The following is a 23,650-nucleotide window of genomic DNA, read 5'->3' as shown; positions in this document are numbered from 1 at the left end:
AAGTAGAAAATAAAGGGGGAAAAAAATCAAACATTTCTCCTATCTTTTGTACATGTACAAACAAACTATACTTTAGTGAAACCAAACAAGTATAAATGGAAACTTTTCCTTCTAAAATACTATTCCAGCTAATAAATGAAGAAGAAATGACAGAATCAGAATATCACAGCCCCAAGAAAATAATGAATCCAGGCAATGATCATTAATAGGTAGTAATAATCACAAAATGAGAGAAAACAGAATATTATTTCCTCTTAATGGGAGAACCCAATATCACCTGTGAAGCAGTAGAACCAAAAGAATCAAATCTGAATCTGATTCTCTGAATATAACTACCAGTTTACAGGAAATACAAGGATGGAGGTATATGAGATAAATGACCAACTTTCTTTAACAAGTCAATCGCAAGAGAGAAAAAAAATTCAGGAAAGGGAAATCCACTGATTAAAAGAAACCAAGTTCAGTATATGAGCTTTATTTGGATCCCGATTAGAACAAAACAAATTTTAAAAAAATTTTCATAAGACAATTGGGAAAATTTGAACTGTGAGTAGATTCTTGATGACTGTAGTACACAAGTTTCTAAGACAGCCCCAATGATCCCCACTTGCTGGTATTCAGGCCTTTGTGCAATCCCCTCTTCTAGTGAGTTACTTTTAATGGCTACAGCATAGGTGATAGAATGCCACTTCTGAGATTAGGTTACAAACGACTGTGATTTGTCTTGCTAGCACATTCCCTTTCTCATCTTCTTGTTCGCTTACTCTGATGAAACAAACCACCATATTGTAAGCTGCTCTATGAAGATGGCCATGAGGCAAGGAACTGAGGGTGACCTCCGACCAACAGCCAGCAAGAAACTGAGGTGGATATGTGAAGTGGCACAACCCTGTCAATCATGTCAATAACTACATAAGCCAGCTGGGGAAGCAGATCCTCTCCTACTCTCAAGATGACTGCAGACTCTGTCAATATCTTGACTAGAGCTTTGAGAGAGACCTTCAAAAAGAGGCATAAGCTAAGTTGTACCTGATTCCTGACCCAAAGAAACTGTTGTTTAAGTTGCTAAGCGCTGTTGTTTAAGTTTCTAAGTTTTGGGGTAGTTTGTTTTGCAGTAATAGATACCTAACTTCTAAGGATAACAATGAAGAAATGCTTACATTTTTAGATGTGAAAATGATAATGTGGTTATGTTTTTAAAAGGTACCTTTATCTTTTAGAGGTATATACTAAAATACTTAATGATATAACAGGATGTCTGAGATTTACATCAAAATAATTTGGCAGTTAGGGGTCAAAGGTGAATGGGAAGGAGATACATGAAACAAATTTGCCCATGAGCAGATAACTGCAGCTGCATGATGCGTACATGGGGTTCCGCTAAAACTATTCTTTTTCTGTATAATTTTGAGATTTTCTATAATAAAAAGTTTTTTTTTTAAAGAGGAAAGTAGAGCATTAAAACAATTTAGCTACTAATGAAGAAGCAATAGTTAGGCCAAAGTGTAAAATAACATTACTATTATTGAAGAGAAAAAAAGAGTTCACAACAGACAATTCTTCTTACCAAGGACATTTACTCACTTACCTTAATCCCTGCAAGAACAAGATTCTTTGCTATTAAGGAAAAAAAAAAAAGGAGTAGCTTTAGTATTAGGAATTGTGTTGTACATTAGATACCTTTATGGATCTTGGTCACATCTCTGACTGAATAATTTTAACTTTTTTACTACTTACGAAATATAGGTTCTTTAGAAAATACAAATGAACAAGAAGCAAACAATAAAATTTTCATAATCAAACCACACTGAGATAATCACTCAAAACTTTAGTGTATGTATGCTTCCAGACATGCTGTTATGAATATGTGTGTGTCTATCATAATGAATTAATAGATACAGAGGAAGATCATTAAATAGCTATTAACATCACAAAAATAGAAGCAAGAGTCATTACTGGTTCCTTGTGGAAGAATGTAATAGTATAATGAAATAGTCTTGCCAAAAAAAAAAAATCAAAACTGAATCTGATCAAAATTGTGGATCTAATTTCCTTTATAGAAAATAATACAAGAGAAAGGAGTTAAATTCTTTAAAAATTTGCTTGCTCAAAAGTGTCATATAAAATTATGAATAAAAATACTGCTTACCAATTTCCAAACCAAGACCACCCATACCACTTAAGAAAACGTGGGACTTGGCCATCTTCTGCATTGCTGTATCTCCAAGAACGTACCTCTGTCGACTACATGTAAAATACAATGAAAAAAAAAATTATTTCACCAAAATTATATAACCTTTTAAAATTACTTGCAAACTAATAACCTAGCGACTAGATCCTGCCCACAGACCTGTTTTGGATTAACTGCATAGTGTTTAAAATGTCTGAATTAATAGCCAAATATATGAAATACCTTGAAAAATTAGAAAATCTGGCACCACACACCACATTCCCTCATGGCTACAGACAGAATTGGGTAGCAGTTGCCTTGTTTAGAGGGAGGACTATGTGCTCTAGACTTGCCCCAGTTCCCATTCTGCTCCTCTCATTTATTACCTCAGCGGCCGCTACAAGCATTTGAGTTTGCAGCCTCCACTTGAAGCCTTTCACTGTGAAAAGGATTTCTCAGGCAAAAATTTGTTCCCTCCTTGGAGTTTAGATGATTTAAAATTAAGCATTTTCAAACATTATTTTAAATATAAAAGCTGTTAAATTATGTAAAGGACCTTGTTAGGTCATCTATTTTAACAGCCACAAGGTAGTATCAGGATGGGAATTTCAAAAAATACACATTAGCAATTTAAAAAAAAGTCAGATACAGTAATTAAGTCAATAGCAAGAGTTTATTTGAAAGAACAGTGATAAACTTGATATTAGACTACTTTTTGAAGATGTGAACTTTCCAATGGATTCTTATGAGAATCATTTGAAAGATGAGCTTAGTATAAATAAATAATTCTAGAACCCCTACGGTTGCAAGTATTTCTTTTGGAACACAAACACATGCACATATACACATGCTGGCTTAATGCATGTTTGTTTAATATCTAGATGCTTATTTAATTTCCATATTTCAACTACTGATACTCAATATACAAGCCTAAAAAGGGGTCTCTTGTCTAGTAAAAAGAAACTTTATAAACACAAGCCATCTTATTTCCTTCCTTATTCCCTATAATATATAATAAAACCTACACTTTTCTTTTTAAATTGGTATTCGCCATTTCTGCTTCAGAGATAAAATTGATTCATTTATTTATGAAATATTTATTGAACATCTACTATGGTATGAACAGTGTATTATATACACTTTCATTCCTTACTTGTGTACCCTTAAACAACATATTTAAGTTTTATCAGTTTTGGAACTTTATATAAATGGGATTATTTCGAATGTCTTCTGTGTCTTGTTTCTTCTGAATGAAACTATACTTACAAGATTATTCTTATCAATGCATATAGCTGTTTATTAATTTACATTTCTGTTGTATTATACTAATCTACTGTGATAATATACCATAATTTAGCTATTCTACAGTTTTGGACAGTTATCAATAATGAGACTTACGAGTATTCTTACATATGTCTCATGGTACACATGAAGTTGTTTCTATAGTGTATATATCTAGGAGAGGAAAGGCAGGGTTAACTATTAGATAACGCCAAGCTGTTTTCCAAAGTAGATGTACTGATTTACTCTCCACCTACCAGTGTATCAAAGTCCCCATAGTTTCACATCCTTAACATGTGAGAAAAAGTTAACATAGTAGGCCTGATCTTTAGCTTGCTTATGGGGCTAGTCCTTGGCTAGTGCCTGTGAATTTGGCTTTTGAAATGTTTCCTATGCTAATAATTTTCCTCTTCTATTTGTTCCCCTAGTTTCCTGAAATAAAAAATTCCTTAATTTTTATGTTTTCTTTTCTAAAATACACATGTAAAACTTTAACTAATCTTAAACAGCATCTCAAATTCTGATACATAGTACTTTAGATTATTACTTTTCAATTTTAATTATGATTTTTTTAACTTATGGGCTAATCTGAAGTATACTTTAAAATTTCTAATTGTATGAGGAACTTCATAATTATCTTTTGTGTTGACTTCTAGCTTAAATGCATTGTGAACAGACATCACAATCTATATAATTGTACTCTTTAATACTAGTAAAGATTTTGGTCAATTTTACAAATCTTCCACGTATTCTTGAAAAGAATGTGTACTCTACAGTTGTTAGATACAACATTCTTTATATGAGCATTGGATTACACTTAATAATCATGTCAGTGAAATCTAGACCCATTCCGATTTTATTGTTTGCTTCTTCTCTTGATTACTAAAAGCAACATTTAAAAAATGCTCCGCTATGATTCTGTTTGTCTATTCTCCTTACATGTCAGAACCTGAACAGTGCTGACATGTAAGAATGACAGCTAACACTCAGTGTTCATTATGTACCACACATTTTTTGTGTTTTATTTGTATTAACTCACTTAATCTTCACAAAAATTCTATAAGCTCAATTATTATTCCCATTTTTGCAGAAAGGAAAACATAAGCACAGAGAAAATAATTAACTTATGAATAGTGGAGGCAAGATTCAACTCAGCCAGTCTGGCCTTAGCATCCATACCCTTAATCACTATGCTACACTACATGCAGATTAAGAAAGTCAAATCATTCTACAAGGCTTTTACAGGAAGATAAAAAATCAGTTCCCTACCCCTGATTCCTAAACCCTAAGAACAGCCACCTTCAATTCTCTTAGTTATTTCTTCTAATATTTACTGTCTTATTTCTCAATAAGATGTCTGTACATTTATTTCTTGACTTTTCGAGAAATAAATTTGTACCTATTAACTTCCTACTAAGAGAGATGGGATGACTTTTCTGAATATAAATCTGGTCATATCATTTTCCTGCTTTAAAAACTCCAGTGGTTTCCTATTTCCCTTATGATAATCTAGACTCCAGTATTAGTCACAAAGCCATTTATAATCCAGTCTCTCCCTGGCTCTCTAGCCTCATCTTTGGTCACTCTACCATCAAACTCCATGTTCCAAGTGTACTAAAGGTTTTCAGTTCCTCTCCCTCAGCATTTCAAGCCTGAATAACTCCCACTTGTCCACAGGTCTCAAATTATACATTACTTTCACCCATGATGCTTCTCTCAATACCCCTAACCTTTCTCAAGACAGTGCTGCATCATCTTTTATGTGCATCCCTAACACTCAACATTCAATCTACTGTAATACTTACCATAGTGTATTTTCACTATTTGTCTATTTTTCCTAGGAGATTGTAAATTCCTTAAGGCAGGGGCTGCCTTATTTACTACTATATGCCCTATGACTAACAGGGCCTGGCACAACTGGCACATAACAGACACACAAAAACTGGCTAAATTAATGAAAGAAATGAACTGGAACACAGGAACAAGAACAACACTTTTATGCTCCACGAATCAGAGGACTTGAATTCTTTTTACTATATTCACAGTCACAAGAACTACATTAAAAGTATGTTTTTCATCTCAGACTTGTCTTCATGAATTATTTTTAAGATTACTTTGGCAAATAATAAATAGCCATGACATAAATATGGCTATAAATGACAAAGAACATCCAGACAAAACAATAAAATTAAGATTATGAACCAAGGTTTTCCAAAGAATCATATAATCTCAGACAGATTCTCAACAGTTACCTAAATTACCTACCTTTTCAATGTTTGGCCACCAAGGGTAAGGGTACTAAGCACCTACTTTGTGCTAGGCAATGTCAGGTACTCTGCAACTGACACTTAAATCCTATGAGATGGGATTTAAAGAGCTGAGTGTGTAACTTCAAGCCCAGCACTGTTATATTACAGCTGACTGTATTAAGTGGACAGGCAACATTTCAGTGAATGTATCTAGTGAAAAAAGAAATTTCCATAGCTATCTACTTTACTTTTAGAGAGCCCTATTTATCAAAGATTCCTCCTTTTATGAAGGTACAACATCTCCCTGTAGTTTTCACCACTAATCCTAATTTTACCTCCTTGGGGCTATAGGGAACTCGCCTAATCCCTCTTCGATGTGACAGCCCTCCAAACATTTGAAGAGGGTATTTAGGTTCCAGAGTCTTCTTTCTCCAGGCTAAACATCTCCAGTTCCTTAAACAATTCCAAACATGACATTATTTTGAGTCCCCCTGAACACTTTGCTCACTTTCTTCTGGATGTACTTAATTATCTTCATGCATTAATTTAATAAAATCGCTATTTCAAGCCAGGCACTGGCACTGTGTGGTGATTATGACAGCAATAACCTCATATGAGGCACTATAAGGATTAAATTAAGTAAGAGAAAATATATAAAATACTTAGCAGGATGCCTGTGATATGTTATTGGGAGAGATAAATCATCCATTATTAGGTACTACATATGGAAGTACCAGAAACTAAGGGAACCTTTGAAAAGGAAGTGATTATCTCTATCAGTGGAGGTCATGGAAAGCTTCACAAATAAGGTTCATCCAAGTTGAAATCTGAAGACTTAATAGGTGCTAAAAAATGAATCAAAGAAGGAAAAGCATTCTATGCCAGGAAAAAGAAAAGCATGAAAAAGAAAGGCATACACATAGTATATATGTAAGGCTTCCACTTCTGGCCATGGCTAAGTAACAGGGACCAGATTTATCCTTTTCCTATCTTAAACAATTGAAAACTGGACAATATAAATGAAACAGTCTCAGACACTGAACAACAGGCAACTCACCACAGTAATCTCAAAGAAGAAAAACAAATGAGGTGAGCTTTACGATTGCCCTAGCCACTGCCTGGAGCTTCTAGGCTGCAGCGCAGGAAGAGAAACCCAAACAGAGCCTGGTGGTCTCCTGGAATTGAAGAGACAGAGCTGTGAATTCAAGGCAGTTAGAATTTCTGAGCAGAGAGATGCACAGAGAGAACCCCATTATTCCGTAAAGGGTTCTCCTTGAGTTTTCAGCTAAGTAAGATGAGGAAACAACCTTGAGACAGGGAAAGAATCAACTGAAAAGTGGAGGTGAAACAATCACTGTTGTTTAAACTGAGCTAGAAACAGTTTGTGTTCCTCTCCAGCCAAGTGGAAAACCTTGTAATACAGAGGGCACTAGATAGAATACTTAAAAAAATATTACATCAATACTGGGGAAAAATTAGCCCCAGAACTGAGTCTCCTCTGGTCTCACCTAACAAAACTTAGAAGTAAGCCTTGAAAAAATAAAATTATTTTCGAGTAACTTAACTGTGTCCCTGAAAAACTTTAATATTTCAAGGAATTAAAAATTACCCAGCATTTAAAAAGGTAAAATTCATATGTCTGACACACAGTGAAAAATTAGATATGCAAAAGAGCAGGAAAATACAACTCATAATGAATATAAAAATAAAAAATGAACATACTCAAAAACGAAAGATGATAGAATGTGTAAAGAAATTAAAATAATTAAAAATACAATTCATATGCTCAAGAAGCAGCAAAACTTCTAGAGATAAAAACTATAAAATCTAAGATGAAAAATAACACTGAATGAAATGAACAGATTCAACATTGCAGAAATGAACCTGAAGACATAACAACAGAAACTTTACAAAATGAAACAGAGAGATGGAAAAAAAATAAAGACTGAGAAAGATAAACAGAACCTTAAGTGAGCTGTGGGACTTCACTTGGTCTAATACATGTGAAATTGGGGTCCCTGAAAGAGAGTGGAGAAAGGGGGAGAGAAAAATATACTTGAAGAACTAAATAGCTAAAAAATTTCCAGGAACACACACTCCAGGAACTCACAAACCACGATGCAAACAAACCAAAGAACAAGACATGTAAAGAAAACTGTACCAAAGCATATCATAATTGTTTAGTACCAGGGATGAAGAGAAAATACTAAAAGCAATCAGAGAAAATAGATCATGCGATTTACAGAGGAAAGTAAGAATGACAACTGACTTTCTCCCAAGAGGCAGTACAAATCAGATGACAGTGGCACAACATTGTTAAAGTACTGGGAAAAAAAACTGTCAACCTAAAGTCTATACTCAATTTCAAAAAAGTAAGACTTCATTAAACACACAAAAGCTGAACAAATTCATTGCTGGCAGAACTTCACTATAAGAACTGTTAAAGTAAATCTTCATACCAGATGGAAATCTTAATTTACAAAAGGAATAGAGAATATCAGAAATGACAAATACATAGATAAATACAAAAGCTTTTTTTCCTTATTTTTAATATCTGTCTTAATTGACTGTTTAAGCCAAAACCAATAATGTATTGTCGGTTTATAACATATGTAGAAGTAAAATGTTAAGACAACAATAACTCAAATTCCAGGATAGAAGAAACAGAAGTATACTGTTATAACTTTCTTACAGCATAAAGGAAGTGATACAGTAAAATTTGGACACACAGTGTAATACATTAAAGATGTACACTATAAATCATTAAGTAATCACTAAAAAATGCAAAATAAGGAAGTACAGTTGACTCTTGAACAACACAGGTTTGAACTGTGTGTGTCCACTTATATGTGGATTTTTTTCCGATAAATATACAGTCAGTCCTCCATATCCATATCTGCAGATACGGAGGGCCGACTGTATTCACTGTACTACATCACTTAATATAAGGGACTTGAGTATCTGTGGATTTTGGTATATATGGAGACTCCAATCCCCCATGGATACTGAAGGATGACTCTATAGTAACATGCCAATAAAGGAGATAAAATATAATTAAAATGCTCTATTATTCAACAAAAAAAAAAGAAAAAAAAAAGGAAAACCAGTAACAGATTAGGCAGTTAGAAAACAAATAACAAAACAGTATCAATGTTCCATATTAAATGTAAATGGTGTAAACACTCTTATTAAAAGACAGATTGTCAGACTGAGTAAAAAGAAAAACCCAACTATATTCTATCCACAAGGAACCCAATTTAAATATACAAATCAAAGTAAAAGGGTGGAAAAAGACACCATGCTACCAAATAATCAAGAAAAAACTGGACTATTTTAATATCAGGCAAACAGATTTCTGAGCAAAGAAAATTACTAGGATAGAGGGCCATTTCACAATGATTAAAGCGTCAGTACATCAGGAGGACATAACAATTCTAAATGTTTATGCACTAATACGGAACATCAAACTACATGAAGCAAAAACTGGTAGAACTGAAATAAGAAATGTACAAACATGAAATTATGGATAACAACCCTCTCTCAATAATTGGCATAAAGAATAGACAAAAAAATCAGCAATGATACAGAATACCTGAACAACACTATTGATTGATTCAACCTAATTGATATTGATAGGACAATCCAATACATAACAGAATACACATTCTTTTCAAATGCACACAGATCAATGACCAAGATAGATCATATTCTGCACCCCAAAACTAAGAACAAATTTAAGTCACACCAAGTATGTCCACTAATAGCAGTGGAATTAAATCAGAGATTAACAATAGAAAGATCTCTGAAAAAAAATCCCTCAACATTGGGAAACCAAATAAGATGCTTCTAAATAATGCATGGGTCAAAGAAATCAAAAGAAAATTAAGTTTTCTGAACTGAATAAAAATGAAGACATATCTGTCGGACACATATTAAAGCAGTGTTTAAAGGAAAATTTTTAACATGAAATGGATACATTAATAAAGAAGAAAGGTTTCAAAAATCAATGATTTGAACTTCTACCTCAGGAATTTAGGAAAAAAGAGCAAAGTAAACTCAAAATAAGTAGAAGGAAAAACCCTCAAAAGAGAAGAATAGAAGTCACTGAAATACAAAAAAATTTTTTAATCAAACTAAAAGCTGGACATCATATATGAATCTCAAAATCATTATGCTAAGTGAAAGAAGCGAGACTCACCAAAGGTGTACATACTGTATTATTCCGTTTATAAGAATTCTAGAAAATAAAAACTATTCTACAGTACAAAAAGCAGATCAGCAGTAGCCTGGGGAAATCATAGATGGAGAGAAAAGAGAGGAAGGGATTACAAAGCGGCACAAAAAAAATGTTTAGTTGTGATGGATATGTTATCTAAATTGTGGTGATGATTTCATGAGTCTACACATGTTAAAACACATCAAATTTTACACTTTAAATACTTCAGTAGTTTACTTTATATTAACTTATATTTTAATAAACTGTGGGAAAATATGTATTTATGTTGAGAGATACTACTTCATGGGCTTTTCAACTCCTAGATGTCTCTCTAGATATACCTAGTAGGCGATGTCCTGAATGCTTTTTATCTGGGCCCTTTCTCAAGAGTATATTTGCAACATGTAACTTTGAGGTATGGGGTGAGTTTCTCTCCAAGACAAAGAGTATGCTTGCTTACTATTTTGGGTGGATCCCCCAAATTCAGTGTTCCTCAGCTGTATGTATAAAGCATCCATCTGGGCCCATGGCATCACCCTAATGGGACTTGGGAACAAGGGGAACCAACACCATGCTGATGCCCATCTTATTTGCTGAATCACAAGTAATGGAATCCTTTGCCTCTGACCAAGATGTTTCACATCTTCTGTTAGCATCCATTAAACAGTAATAGGCTAGTTTTTAAGCTTGTAATTAGGTAAAATCAAATCCTAGACCCTGACAATATTTACATAAAATTCGACAAGGGTAAAGGGTAGGATGTTGGAAGGCAAAGTGGTGAGAAGTTGACATGGAGGCTAAAAAGAAAGATAAGGCCCTAACTCATCATAAATAATTAGGAATGACTGTCTCATAGGTACTATTCTTCATGATTAATTTGCAATTTGTATATATTTTCTCATTAAATATTTGTTGAATAAATGAATGTATAAAAAAGTATGAATGAAAGAAATTACTAGACTTAAAAGGTTAAGTAACTTAAGATCATACACTCATAAATGGTGAAGAATGATTCAAATTCAGATCTAATACCAAAGTTCATACTCTCAGGCACTGTTATGCTGTATCCAAAAAAGGACTAAAATGTGTATTATACAGTTTGGCCTCACCAATGCAGATGATGGGGAAACAATTCAGGATTTTAAACTGAAAAGCCATAGACTCTGAGATAAATGTCAAAAATACCACTTTAAATAACTTATGAAAGATGAATTAGAGACAAAAATAGTTCTAAAGAGATCATATAAGAGAGTATCATAATAGTTCAACTGTGAGATGCCAAATGCAGGGAGAGAAAAATGGAAGAACTGGAATTAAGAGTTATCTAAAAAGAACTGAAAGGATTTAAAAAAATTAACTGAATTTGGAGGATGACAAATAGGGAAAAATCTAAGATGACACCAAGGTTTCTAGTTTGGTTACTGAGTCGGTGTGGCATCAATTAAACTTGGGAATGGGAAGAGGAAACGAAAAGGGATCCAATGGTGTTAAGTACTACTTAATGCTGAGAACTATTTTATATTAACAGTTTTTTCATAAAACCTTTAAGACTAAGATACTATTCTTAAGATATAAGATATTATTCTCATTTACACAAGAGAAATACAAGCAGCAGAAAGATTAAGTCACCAGTTTCAGTTCATATAAATGTCAGAATTGAATGTGAACATTCTCCTCTATCTCCAGAGACCATGTTCATTCTACTGTACCAAACTGTTTCTATAAAACATAGACATCTGCTGAACACCTGCCTGGTTTATATTTAAAGCACCTTGCATGCATTTAAAAACAAAGGTCTTGAGCTTGGAAGGAGAAAGCTGAAGAAAGAGACTCAAGTATCATTAGCACGCAGAGATAGTTAAAATCATGGAAATGGATGATCTGAACTGAAAGAAAAGTCCTGAAGTTAGAACCTGGCATTTATTGTGCAGGCAAAGCAAGACCTAAGAAAAGCCTGAGAAGGAAGAGTCAGAGGAGCAGAAGCAAATCCCAAAAGACTGTTATCTCAAAAGCTAGTGGAAAGGGTTTCTTCTACTATTCCATTAAAATAAACACAGTTTCGATACTACTTTGGTTGTATTAACCCAGAAACTTAAGAATGTCCTGATTCTGCTTTGATATTCACCCCTTCTTCATACAGTGATCTCTTCACAGGAATCTGTATATGTAAGGAACATTAATTAAAAGGAGATAGCAAAATATCATTTTATTATTATTTGAATTAGTCTTAATTACTTTCAGTGGAAAGTTCTTTGGTAAAAGTGGAGCTAGAAAACCAAGGTTGGAGTCCTATATTGGGACTCCATTTCTTCAGATAAATCTTGTGATAAGCAGGCTTGGGAATATCTTCAGAAGGAAAGAAATGGGCAGATCTACAGAACTGGCTCAAGTCTAACTCACTCAACAATTTGCCAGCAATAAAAATAAATAGATAGGTGCTTAGAATGCTGTTCAGAGTGGTCCCCCCGGCGAAAAAAAAAAAAACAAAACCAAAAACCTTTAGATTCTGAAAGTAATTTCAGATTTAGTTGATTAGTAACTACGAGGTGATTTAAGATTGAGTAATAAGAAAAAAGTGAGATAGATTTAGAAAGAAACTGTTAAGGTAGGCATTAAAACTGCTCTAAAAATATTTCCTACCTAAATATATATACAAATATCAGAAACTTAGTAAAAATTCAAGATTTCTAGATTTAGAGAGTTTTAGTTTTACAGGAAGGCCTAACTGTCTACAAATAATTATAGGCTGAGACTCAGTTATTAGTATCTGGGGAAAACCTGTATACCTAGTAAACATTAACCAAATTTTAATTTTAGTTATCTAGGAAGAAATAAACAATATTTAAAGTATTGACCTTACAAATATCAACATATAAGATGCCAAAAAGTTACATATTTTCTTTAACTTTTAGGTAAAAATGAATTTATGTGTATCTGGTCTGTTAAAAGATGTTCATTTGCTCAAAATGCCCCAATTCCAGAGAAAAAATAAATTTTCTGTTTGTCTATCCTTCCATCTGACAAAATTTTCCAGATGTAAGACTGTTACACTGTAGCAGCCTCATTTCAGACTCCAGCAGATGCTGCACCTTGTCCTCATACTGGTTTTGTTTTAGGATGAAATGTGTAAGTACTCTCTCAATATCAGTATCTCCTAACGTAAGTACCATATGCACCTTTTCCAGACTTCTCTGTCATATCTCTTGATTCTTTCAGTTTTGGATCCCGCCCACCCACTGAACTGTCAACAATCTTAGGTTCCAGACCACAAGTCCAGCTGAACCCTCTGTCTTATTCTAGTCATTTAATAATCATTTAATGAGACTCTTAAGAATTAGACACTTTGCCACGTTCCTTGGCTTGGAGAAACTTACAGTCCAACAGAGGTGACATACATGTTAAAAAAAATACTATGAGTATATTTCCCTGTGCTATACAGTGTAGTCTATTCTACAATTTTGAAATCCCAGTCTATCCCTTCCCACCCTCCACCCCCCTGGTAACCACAAGTCTGTATTCTCTGTCTGTGAGTCTATTTCTGTCCTTTATTTACGCTTTGTTTTTGTTTGTTTGTTTTTGTTTTTGTTTTTTAGATTCCACATATGAGCGATCTCATATGGTATTTTTCTTTTTCTTTCTGGCTTACTTAGAATGGCATTCTCCAGGAGCATCCATGTTGCTGCAAATGGCATTATGTTGTCAGTTTTTATGGCTGAGTAGTATTCCATTGTATAAATATACCACCTCTTCTTTATCCAGTCACCTGTTGATGGACATTTAGGCTGTTTCCTTGTTTTGGCTATTGTAAATAGTGCTGCTATGAACATTGGGGTGCAGGTGTCATCCTGAAGTAGATTTCCTTCTGGATACAAGCCCAGGAGTGGGATTCCTGGGTCATATGGTAAGTCTATTCCTAGTCTTTTGAGGAATCTCCACACTGTTTTCCATAGTGGCTGCACCAAACTGCATTCCCACCAGCAGTGTAGGAGGGTTCCCCTTTCTCCACAGCCTCTCCAGCATTTGTCATTTGTGGATTTTTGAATGACGGCCATTCTGACTGGTGTGAGGTGATACCTCATTGTAGTTTTGATTTGCATTTCTCTGATAATTAGTGATATGGAGCATTTTTTCATGTGCTTTTTGATCATTTGTATGTCTTCCTTGGAGAATTGCTTGTTTAGGTCTTCTGCCCATTTTTGGATTGGGTTGTTTATTTTTTTCTTATTGAGTCGTATGAGCTGCTTATATATTCTGGAGATCAAGCCTTTGTCGGTTTCACTTGCAAAAATTTTCTCCCATTCCGTAGGTTTTCTTCTTGTTTTATTTCTGGTTTCCTTTGCTGTGCAGAAGCTTGTAAGTTTCATTAGGTCCCATTTGTTTATTCTTGCTTTTATTTCTTCTAGGAGAAAATTTTTTAAATGTTTGTCAGATAATGTTTTGCCTATGTTTTCCTCTAGGAGGTTATTGTATCTTGTCTTATGTTTAAGTCTTTAATCCATTTTGAGTTGATTTTTGTATATGGTGTAAGGGAGTGTTCTAGCTTCATTGTTTTACATGCTGCTGTCCAGTTTTCCCAACACCATTTGCTGAAGAGACTGTCTTTATTCCATTGTATATTCTTGCCTCCTTTGTCAAAGATGAGTTGACCAAAAGTTTGTGGGTTCATTTCTGGGCTCTCTATTCTGTTCCATTGGTCTATATGTCTGTTTTGGTACCAATACCATGCTGTCTTGATGACTGTAGCTCTATAGTATTGTCTGAAGTCTGGGAGAATTATTCCTCCAGCCTCTTTCTTTCTCTTCAGTAATGCTTTGGCAATTCTAGGTCTTTGATGGTTCCATATAAATTTTATTATGATTTGTTCTAGTTCTGTGAAATATGTCCTGGGTAATTGGATAGGGATTGCATTAAATCTGTAGATTGCCTTGGGCAGTGTGACCATTTTAACAATATTGATTCTTCCAATCCAAGAGCATGGAATATCTTTCCATTTTTTAAAGTCTTCTTTAATTTCCTTCATCAATGGTTTATAGTTTTCTGTGTATAATTCTTTCACCTCCTTGGTTAGATTTATTCCCAGATATTTTATTACTTTGGGTGCTATTTTAAAGGGGATTGTTTCTTTACTTTCTTCTTCTGTTGATTTATCGTTAGTGTAAAGAAATGCAACTGATTTTTGAACGTTAATTTTGTAACGTGCTACCTTGCTGAATTCTTCAATCAGCTCTAGTAGCTTTTGTGTGGACCTTTTAGGGTTTTCTATATATAGTAACATGTCATCAGCATATAATGACACTTTTACCTCTTCTTTTCCAATTTGGATCCCTTTTATTTCTTTCTCTTATACACAATATACACAAAATGTTATGATAACTCAGAGAGAAAAAAATGTGACAATGAGTGTGTATATGTCCATGAATAACTGAAAAATTGTGCTGAACACTGGAATTTGACACAACATTGTAAAATGATTATAAATCAATAAAAAATGTTAAAAAAATACTATGAGACAATATGATGAGTACTTTATTAGCAACAGGAATAATTTGCTTTAGGACTGAACAGGAAAGATTAGAAGTAACTCAGGTAAGATATCAGAATAGACATCTGAGTGATTCTTAAAAGGTCAGTAGAAGGTGCTTTTGAAACACAAGAGGGCACTCTAAGAAAAAGACAATTGAGGTGTAAAAGTAAAAACTACATTTGGTAAGGAAGTAGTCTATTACGGTCAGTGCATTCAGAGGAAAAAGTAGGTTTAGACTAACAAATAGTGTTGGGAAAATTGGATTTCTAAAAGCAAAAGATGAAAAGATGAAATCAGACCTTTATCTTACATTATACACAAAATCAACTCAAAATGCATTAAGGACTTAGATGTAAGACCTGAAACCATAAAACTCCTAGAAGAAAACATAGGGGAAAAGCTTTTTAACATTGGGCGTGGCAAAGATTTCCTGGATATGACACCAAAAGCACAACAATATAAGCAAAAATAAACAAGTGAGACTACTTCAAACTAAAGTTTCTGCACAGCAAAGAAACAATCAACAAAATGAAAAGGCAAACTACAAAGTGGGAGAAAATATTTTCAAACCATGTATCTGAAAAGGGTGTTAATCTCCAAATTACGTAAGAAACTACAATTCGAGAGCAATCTCTCTCCTTCCCCCATCCCAATAACCTGATTAAAAAATGGGCAAGGACTAGAAGAGATATTTCTCCAAAGACAACACACGAATGGCCAGGAGGAATATGAAAAGGTGCTCAACACCACTAATTGTCAGGGAAATGCAAGACCATGATGTATCGCTTCACACCTGAAAGGATGGCCATTATAAAACAAAACCCCAGACAATAACAAGTGTTGGTAAGGATGGATAAATTGGAATCCTTGTGCACTGTTGGTGGGAATATAAAATGGTCCGGCTGCAATGGAAAACAGTATGGAGGTTCCTTAAAAAATAAAAAATAGAACTACCTTATGATCAAGCAATACATGATCATATATGAACTGCTATATATGATGCCTAAATTGCTATATTCTATAACTTTCAGTTAAGCAAACTGACTGTAAGCGAACTATAAGCCAACTTATGTAGCACTGCCAATGGAAAGTTTAATCTCTGATTTACTGAAAATTATGTTCATTAATCAGCCATTATAGGTTTCTCGAGGACTGTAACAAATAATGAAAAAAAATTATCCAAAGCTATCTCAATGAGCTGTCATTTACTATCCCAAGAATCAGATCAGAAGGACATTAAGAACATCATAATTATAGATTAAGGTGACTTTTGAAGTATAATTATAGTCAGAAGACCATATGGTAAAATAATTTTCACATAAGCAAAATCAAGTTAGTCTTTATCTCTTTTTCCAAGGATACAGCACAAAACAGGACTTGAAATCAACATACCAGGTAATATATATTAGCTCCTTCTAAAGTGCTCAAAATTGACTCTACATCCCACATAAAAAAATATAAAAAGAAATTCAAGTACATAATAAATCTATTGTTCCAAATTCTACCTACATAAAATCTATTTTTTCATGATTATATACAGAGGAAATCTAAAAAGTTTTAAATTGAGATTATACTGTCTTCCATGCAAACATCTCACAGTATTTTAAAAATTTACTAGGAATGATAGCAATGTATGTGTTTTTAACTTCTCTTTAATTTTGGAAAAAGTATTTTCATTTCATGAAAAACATGTTAAAAAAGTCCCACTAAATTCAAATCACAGCTCTTCAATCACAAAATACTTCTCTACTGTCTATATAGTGCAAACATGCAATGTTGTTAGAGATTACACTAAAGTAAACATATTCTCTAGATGTTACTGTATAACTAAAGTGAAATGAATTGTTGTTCATGAGACTCCTGCACTATGAAGAACATAAATATATACTCCTGTCCAGAAACAAGAGGTATATTTTATAGTGGATAGCAAAATCATTCTTAGCCATATCATCTCAATCCAAAGCAATCAAAATTTAAATATTATTCAAGCTTCCACCCTACAGTTTAAAAAAAAATTGCAGAAACCCTAATTTTTAACTTAAGAGGAAATCAGGATATGTTTTTAAAATTCTGATAGGCCTAATGGTGTCTTTAAATAAACTACTCCTTTACTTGAAAACAATGAATGAGGAAAGTAAGTTCAGTTTCCCTATGGTTCTTACCTGTATAATGCATCATCAATCTCCACAGATTCTGTTGGCATGATGGGCAAATTTGTATTCCCACTGAAAAAAGAAAACACAGCTTATAAGTGCAAGTATGGTTATTCAATATTCACATTCTCCAATGTAAAATTCAATTATACATAGGATCAGATTCATCAGGTACTAAAAGAGGTTTTATAAACCATATATATATTTTAGTATCTACCACTTTAGATTTTTTTTAAAAAGTAGGTTGAAATTAAATTCACTAACTGCCCACACTGTGTGTATTATAAAATTAGAACCCATGGTTGTTTCATTCTCAGGTTTTATCACTGCTACAAATATTCTGACGGAGATTTATTTTAATAATTTTGTTTGTGTTCCATAAACCTTCCTTAATATACATACTCTCCCTAGGTAATTTCATTCAGTCCATGGAATTTACCATACACTGATGATATCTAAGCTTATTTCTACATGTTTGATCTCTCCTCTGACCTCAGATTTTGCACATCTGCCAGAGCAATATCTCTATTCTGATGTCTAACTGGTATCACAAACATAACATGCCTCAAACAGAATTTAATTCCCCTTATTTAGTCTCTTCTTCCTCAGTCTTTCCCAACTCACTTGCGACCACCAAGTAAATGGTACCACCATTTATTCACTTGCTCAGGCCAGTAATACAGGGATCTTCTTAACCTGTTCCCTTATTTCCTCCATCTGTGAGTCTGGTTAGTTCTACCTTCAAAAGGGATCTCAAATCTGATTACTTGTCACTATTTCAATCAGTACAGTCTCAGACCAAACCATCATATCTCATCTGAACTACTTCAAGGGCTTAACTCTTCTATTTCTATTGCCCTTCCCCTTCAGTTGACTTTCCATCTAACAACCTAAATCTTTTAGAAACTAGTGAGACATTACTCCCTGACTTAGAACTATCCTTCAGCAAGTTTCCTTTACACTTAGAACAAAATTAAAACACCTTCTATACTTAAAAGGGTCTTTATGTCTGTCTCCCAATTACTTCTCCAACCTCAACTCCCACAACCCTTCCTCTTGCTCATTATCTTCAGTCACACTGGCCTACTACTGTTCCTTAAAAAGTCAAGCTTGTTATCACTTTACAGTTTTTATACTTACTATTCCCTTTGCTTGGAATGTTCTTCCCTCAGATCTCTGAATAGCTGGCTCTTATCATTTAAATATTAAAATATTAAAATGTTGCTTCACAAATATTACACAGACCATTTCTGATCACCCTACTGAAACTGAGCAGAACTCTGTGGGGCCTTCCCTGGGACAGATTCCTGCTCCCTGTTCATTTGCAAGAAAGTTTTAGCCTCCTAGGCATCTCCCTATTTCCAAAAAGCAAATTTAATCAGAGAAGTGAGAAAATGCAGCAACAAAAGAAAAGTAGTCAAGTAAGACAAAATAATAATAGTTTAGCCATATAACAAAGTCAAGGACGTTGAGTCCCTCTTCAAGGTCTATAGATAACATTCCGAGTCATATCCTCCAGTTGTTTCACAGATACTAAAATCCCCACCAGGTGGAAGACGTTAACTGCATGCAGACCAGTGGCAGGTAGATCCTAGATCAGCTGGAACCAGAAAGCTGATAATGAAGATTCCAAAAACATTACGCTGTTATCAACCAATCAGAGAACTGAGCACTGAGCTGATCACACACCCAACAATGCACCCCCTCAGACTATCTTTAAAAACCCTTCCCTGAAAACCAGTGAGGAGTTTGGGACTTTTGAGCATGAGCTGCCCATTCTCTTTGCTTAGTCCTGCAATAAACTCTGTACTTTCCTTCACATAACTCAGCACCAGCAGATTGGCTTTGCTGTGCATCAGGTAAGCAGATCCACACTTGGTTTGTTAACACAATGAAATCATTCCCCTTCTTCTTAGGTGGCTCCCTAACCTGCTGTATTTTCTTCAAATCACTTATCATTAACTATTTACCATTTGCCTTTCACTATAGAATGCATGATCTGTTAGGAATTCACTACTTTATTCCAAATACCTAAAACGGTACCTGGCATTTAATAACAAGAGCAAACACCGTGCCACACGTTATTTTAAGTGCTTTAATGTATTAACTCAGTTAATCCTTTCAACAACTCTATGAGACAGCCCAATTACTATCTTCATTGAAAAGAGGAAAAAACCTGAGACTGACAGAGAATTTAACACAAATAACCTTCCCATGGCCACACAGCAGGTAAATGGCAGGGCCATCAATCTAATCAGTTTGGCTCTTGACAACTATGCTATACTGTCTATCGCCTCTCACAGGAGGCATAAAGAAAGCACCCCCCCCCAAAACTCTTAAATTAATTTTTTAAATTAAAAAAAGTTAAGCATACTAATGTGACAGATATACTTAGAGTGGTATTATCAGTTCATCCTAATTTTTTTTAACAGCATGGCATACACACAAAAATGATACTAAGTAAACACAGGAAAAGAGATGGTTCTGGGAAAGAGGGAACCAGCCTGGGACCTCAGCCACAGTGACAGCTAAGATCAGTATCATTTTGGCGAAAGTGTAATCCATTCTAGGTTTTGGGAAGCTATAATTATCAATTACAAGACTCTAAAAACAATGTAATAGCACAAAATTCAGTTCTGGAATCCAATTTTCTAGGCCTGGTATATATCTTATATAGACAAAGGATTTGAAAATATATAATCAAGATGCTATTATTTCTCTTACTAAACATTGGCTGGCATTATCAAATGGTACCAGCTCCTAGCTAAATAAATGGATAACTACGAGAACTATTTCTGATTGCAATCAAGAAAGCAAACCAGAAGATAGCTGTGTTTAAGAGATCATCTATTTGAACACACACATACATAATATATTCTGGCATTGTAACAAATGTGAAAATAAACAAAAATTCATATTACACAGTATTCCTATCCCTACTACACCTTCACTAACTGTCTTCCTTGCAGGAAGGGCAACAGTCTAGTGAGTAAAACTCTTAAGCAAAAATGAGAAACGCTATATTCTAACCCGTTCTGTCACTTAATGACACAACCAACTGGCACTTACTTTTCAGAAAGTTCTATTTCCTGCAATGTTTCAAAAATAGTTTTTATAATAAGGTCTATACAGCAATAAAAATGCTCTAAAAAGGGGGAGATTTTGTTTGCATTACGTAATATATCCAAGTAAATTTGGCAGTGTTGGCAGTGGCAGGCAATACCATCGTACCAAAAGCATCCCTTCAGTCTGAAGCTGGCGAAAAAGCTACAGGTTTGTGACCACTCACATTAGCTCAAAATCACATATCCTTCACTTCCATCTTAGGCGTACTGTATTCTGGTAGTGAGCGGAATGTAACTATCCGTTTTATTAATTATGAAATGATTGAAGCAGGAAATACAGGAACGCTTCCCCCCTATTTTTGCAGAAGTGGAAAAGACATAAAGAACCTCAATACCAATTGGGAAATAATGGGTAACTCCTGTTTTTTTCCTAGATTTTTTTTTTTAAGTGTAGTCAGCAGAAGCCTCAGGATGCCCTGACTACCACTGATTCATTATTAACAAGTTCCCTCTGGTAATAGTTTTCAAAGGAGGATCCCAGTGGAGGATCGCGCACAGTGGAGCGCCTAGCTTTCACTTACCGAAAGGAAGGAAGAAGGTGTTTGGCACCAGGGCTGGAAAGCTCAGTCCAAGCGACCCGGGCCACAACTCTCCGCGGGAGCCCCTCCCTCCCCCCACGTCCGGCGACTGGGAGGAAGGAGGATGGCCGACCCCACTGGTACTGAGAAAGCGCCAAAAGGGGCGAAAAGTGGACCTTCTCCTCAGCTGACCGGGGAGCAGTAGAGGCCGGAGCCCACGACGCCACACCTACCCCGCGCGCTCCCCTCGCCGCCCGGCGCCGGCTCCGCCCGGCCCCGAGGCCTCTCGCGCGCTCCCTGCCTAAACAGGGGAACAAGCAGAAAGCCGGCGCCGGGGTCCTGCCCGCCACGCCTTGCTTCTTCGCGCCCACACTCATCCTCTCACCTGCCGGCTCCCCAAGAGGAGCAGGACGCCTCTTGTCCCTGAGGTGCGGCCACTGCCTGGGGTCCCTCCATCGTCTCCTGAGACGCAGCCGCCGCTGGCTACCGGGAGGTAGGGAAGGGGGCGGGACCGCGAGGTCAAGGGGCGGTGACGTCACCGGAGGGGGCGGGTCTGGGAGCGCGCTGCTGAGCCCTGCCTTCCCGTCAAGCCCAGGGGCGTCCTGGCTTCCGGTTTGGGTGTGGCCGTTGGGCCGGCTTTGCTGCAGGTGGCCGCCGTGAGCGGCAGCGCTGCGGCGGGGGTCTGGTACCTGTAAACGGAACCAAGCGCTGAAGGTACCCAGAGGATTCCAGTGGCCAGCGAAGTGATGGGTTTGCGTATCAAAATCTTTAAGAGTTGTATAGGAAGGGGAAAAAACCCTTTCATTTTATAAATTAAAAAAAAGCGAAGGCTATTAATAAGTTAACTTCCGATTTCTAGTCTGGGATTTTATTTTAAGACGTTATACGTTTAACAAATAATTTCGGACTTCTAATACTTATCACGGATTTTATAGAATCATGTGATTTTTAGAGTTGTTAATGACATTATGTCATCTAGGTTGCCCTCTTCAGTTTATGTGTGAGGGGCAGGAACTTTGGGTCAGTGTAAGTGACTTTTGTCGGATTAAGTACTAGAACATGTGTCTAAGAACTTCTCATCTGATGCTCTTTCCATTGACTCCTCTTTCACCGTTCTTACGAAACAGTAAGAATGTGTACCTCTCCATTCTCCTTTCAAAACTGCACATCTCCAAATATCTGGAAATTTCATGCTGCTCACAGATGTCATCCTTCAGGTTTCTCGATCAAGTTGTGTACCTTTTCCACAAAATCTTGAGAATGAACTGGTCTATGTCCCATTCTTTCAAGATTCTGCTCTGGCACTAGATTCATCTGCTGCCTGTTCTCTTTATTCTAAAGCTAATAGATATAAATATCTTTCATCCACCCCACAAATTATGACATATTTCTATGGCCCTCCCTCTAATTTCTTTTCCCTATTTCTTTCCTTCCTAAACATTTATTGAATGCCAAATAAACATTAGGACCTAATGACTAGACAATAATCAGGTGATAGAAATACAGTGATCCCTGATTTCATCAATCTCATTGTGGGAAGCCAAAAAAGGTGGGAAATAAATGAAAAAATAACATCAGATAGTAAATATGATGAAGAAAATTTGAAACCGATAAGGAGATGGAAAGAGACTTGGGGAGGAGGAGGGAGAAAATTTTGGATAAAGTAGTCAAAGATGGACTCTTTGAAGAAGTGACAATTTGAGCTAAAATCTAAATGATGCGAGTCCTGTGAATATCTTATCAGAAGAGCAGTCTACTCAGAGGGAAAAGCAAGTGTATACTTACAATTTTTCTTTTGTAGGATTTGTCACCTTTTAGTATATATTTCTACCTTTAAGAGAGACTGGGCTTTTCCCAGAGAAAGAGATTCAAAATGTGAGGAGGAATTTGATGTGCGAAAGAACTCCATTGCTGGCTTTGAAAAGGGAAGGGACCACATGGAAAGGAATGGAAATGTCCTCTAGGAGCTGAGAGTGGCCTCCAGCTACCAGCCAGTATGAGAAGGGAACCTTGGCCTACAGCTGCAAGGAACTAAATTTGGTCAACACATGTATGAACTTGGAAGACCCCAAGTTCCAGAACAGAGCGAGTAAGCTAATACCTTGATTTCAACCTTGGGAGGCCCTGGGCAGAGAACCCAGCTATAATGGGTCCCCAGTTCTGACCTGAGAACTGTGAGATAATAAATTTGTATTTTTTAAGCCACTGTGTTTATGGTAATTTGGTATACAGCAATGGAAAATGAACATACCAAGTTTCATCTAACACCCACATTTCTTCACAGGTTTGAAGTAGCATTTTGATAGACTTAAAAGAAAGCGAGACTGTATGTAAAGGGATCTATGTTAGGCTGGACTGCAACATGGACCCAGGGTGCTGTTTTCTTGGAATCTACAGAGTTAAAATTGGTGGGA

The 23,650-nt window shown here is 35.6% G+C and overlaps 1 protein-coding gene and 1 long non-coding RNA gene across 2 annotated transcripts in view; one reads left to right on the top strand and one right to left on the bottom strand.

Annotated features, from left to right (window-relative positions):
- The window catches only part of UBA6 (ubiquitin like modifier activating enzyme 6), a 73,511-nt gene extending 51,765 nt beyond the window's left edge, over positions 1-21,746 (bottom strand). Inside the window, exons 1-4 of the mRNA XM_032459126.1 lie at positions 21,622-21,746; positions 17,603-17,665; positions 2,150-2,244; positions 1,589-1,617 (exon numbers count right to left, since the gene is read on the bottom strand). Of these exons, the coding sequence (XP_032315017.1) occupies positions 1,589-1,617; positions 2,150-2,244; positions 17,603-17,665; positions 21,622-21,692 (258 nt within the window). The 5' untranslated portion in view covers positions 21,693-21,746. The remainder of the gene's footprint in view (positions 1-1,588; positions 1,618-2,149; positions 2,245-17,602; positions 17,666-21,621) is intronic.
- Positions 21,747-21,856: 110 nt separating this feature from the next.
- LOC116657276 lies at positions 21,857-23,437 on the top strand. The gene is made up of 2 exons (XR_004312388.1): positions 21,857-21,950; positions 23,038-23,437. It is a non-coding gene; the product is annotated as an uncharacterized LOC116657276 (long non-coding RNA).
- Positions 23,438-23,650: the final 213 nt, after the last annotated feature.

Source organism: Camelus ferus, chromosome 2 (genome assembly GCF_009834535.1).
Source record: "Camelus ferus isolate YT-003-E chromosome 2, BCGSAC_Cfer_1.0, whole genome shotgun sequence".
NCBI classification, from domain to species: domain Eukaryota; kingdom Metazoa; phylum Chordata; class Mammalia; order Artiodactyla; family Camelidae; genus Camelus; species Camelus ferus.
The sequence above is the reverse complement of the archived record's forward strand: the minus strand, read 5'-3'. Positions and strand labels throughout refer to the sequence as shown.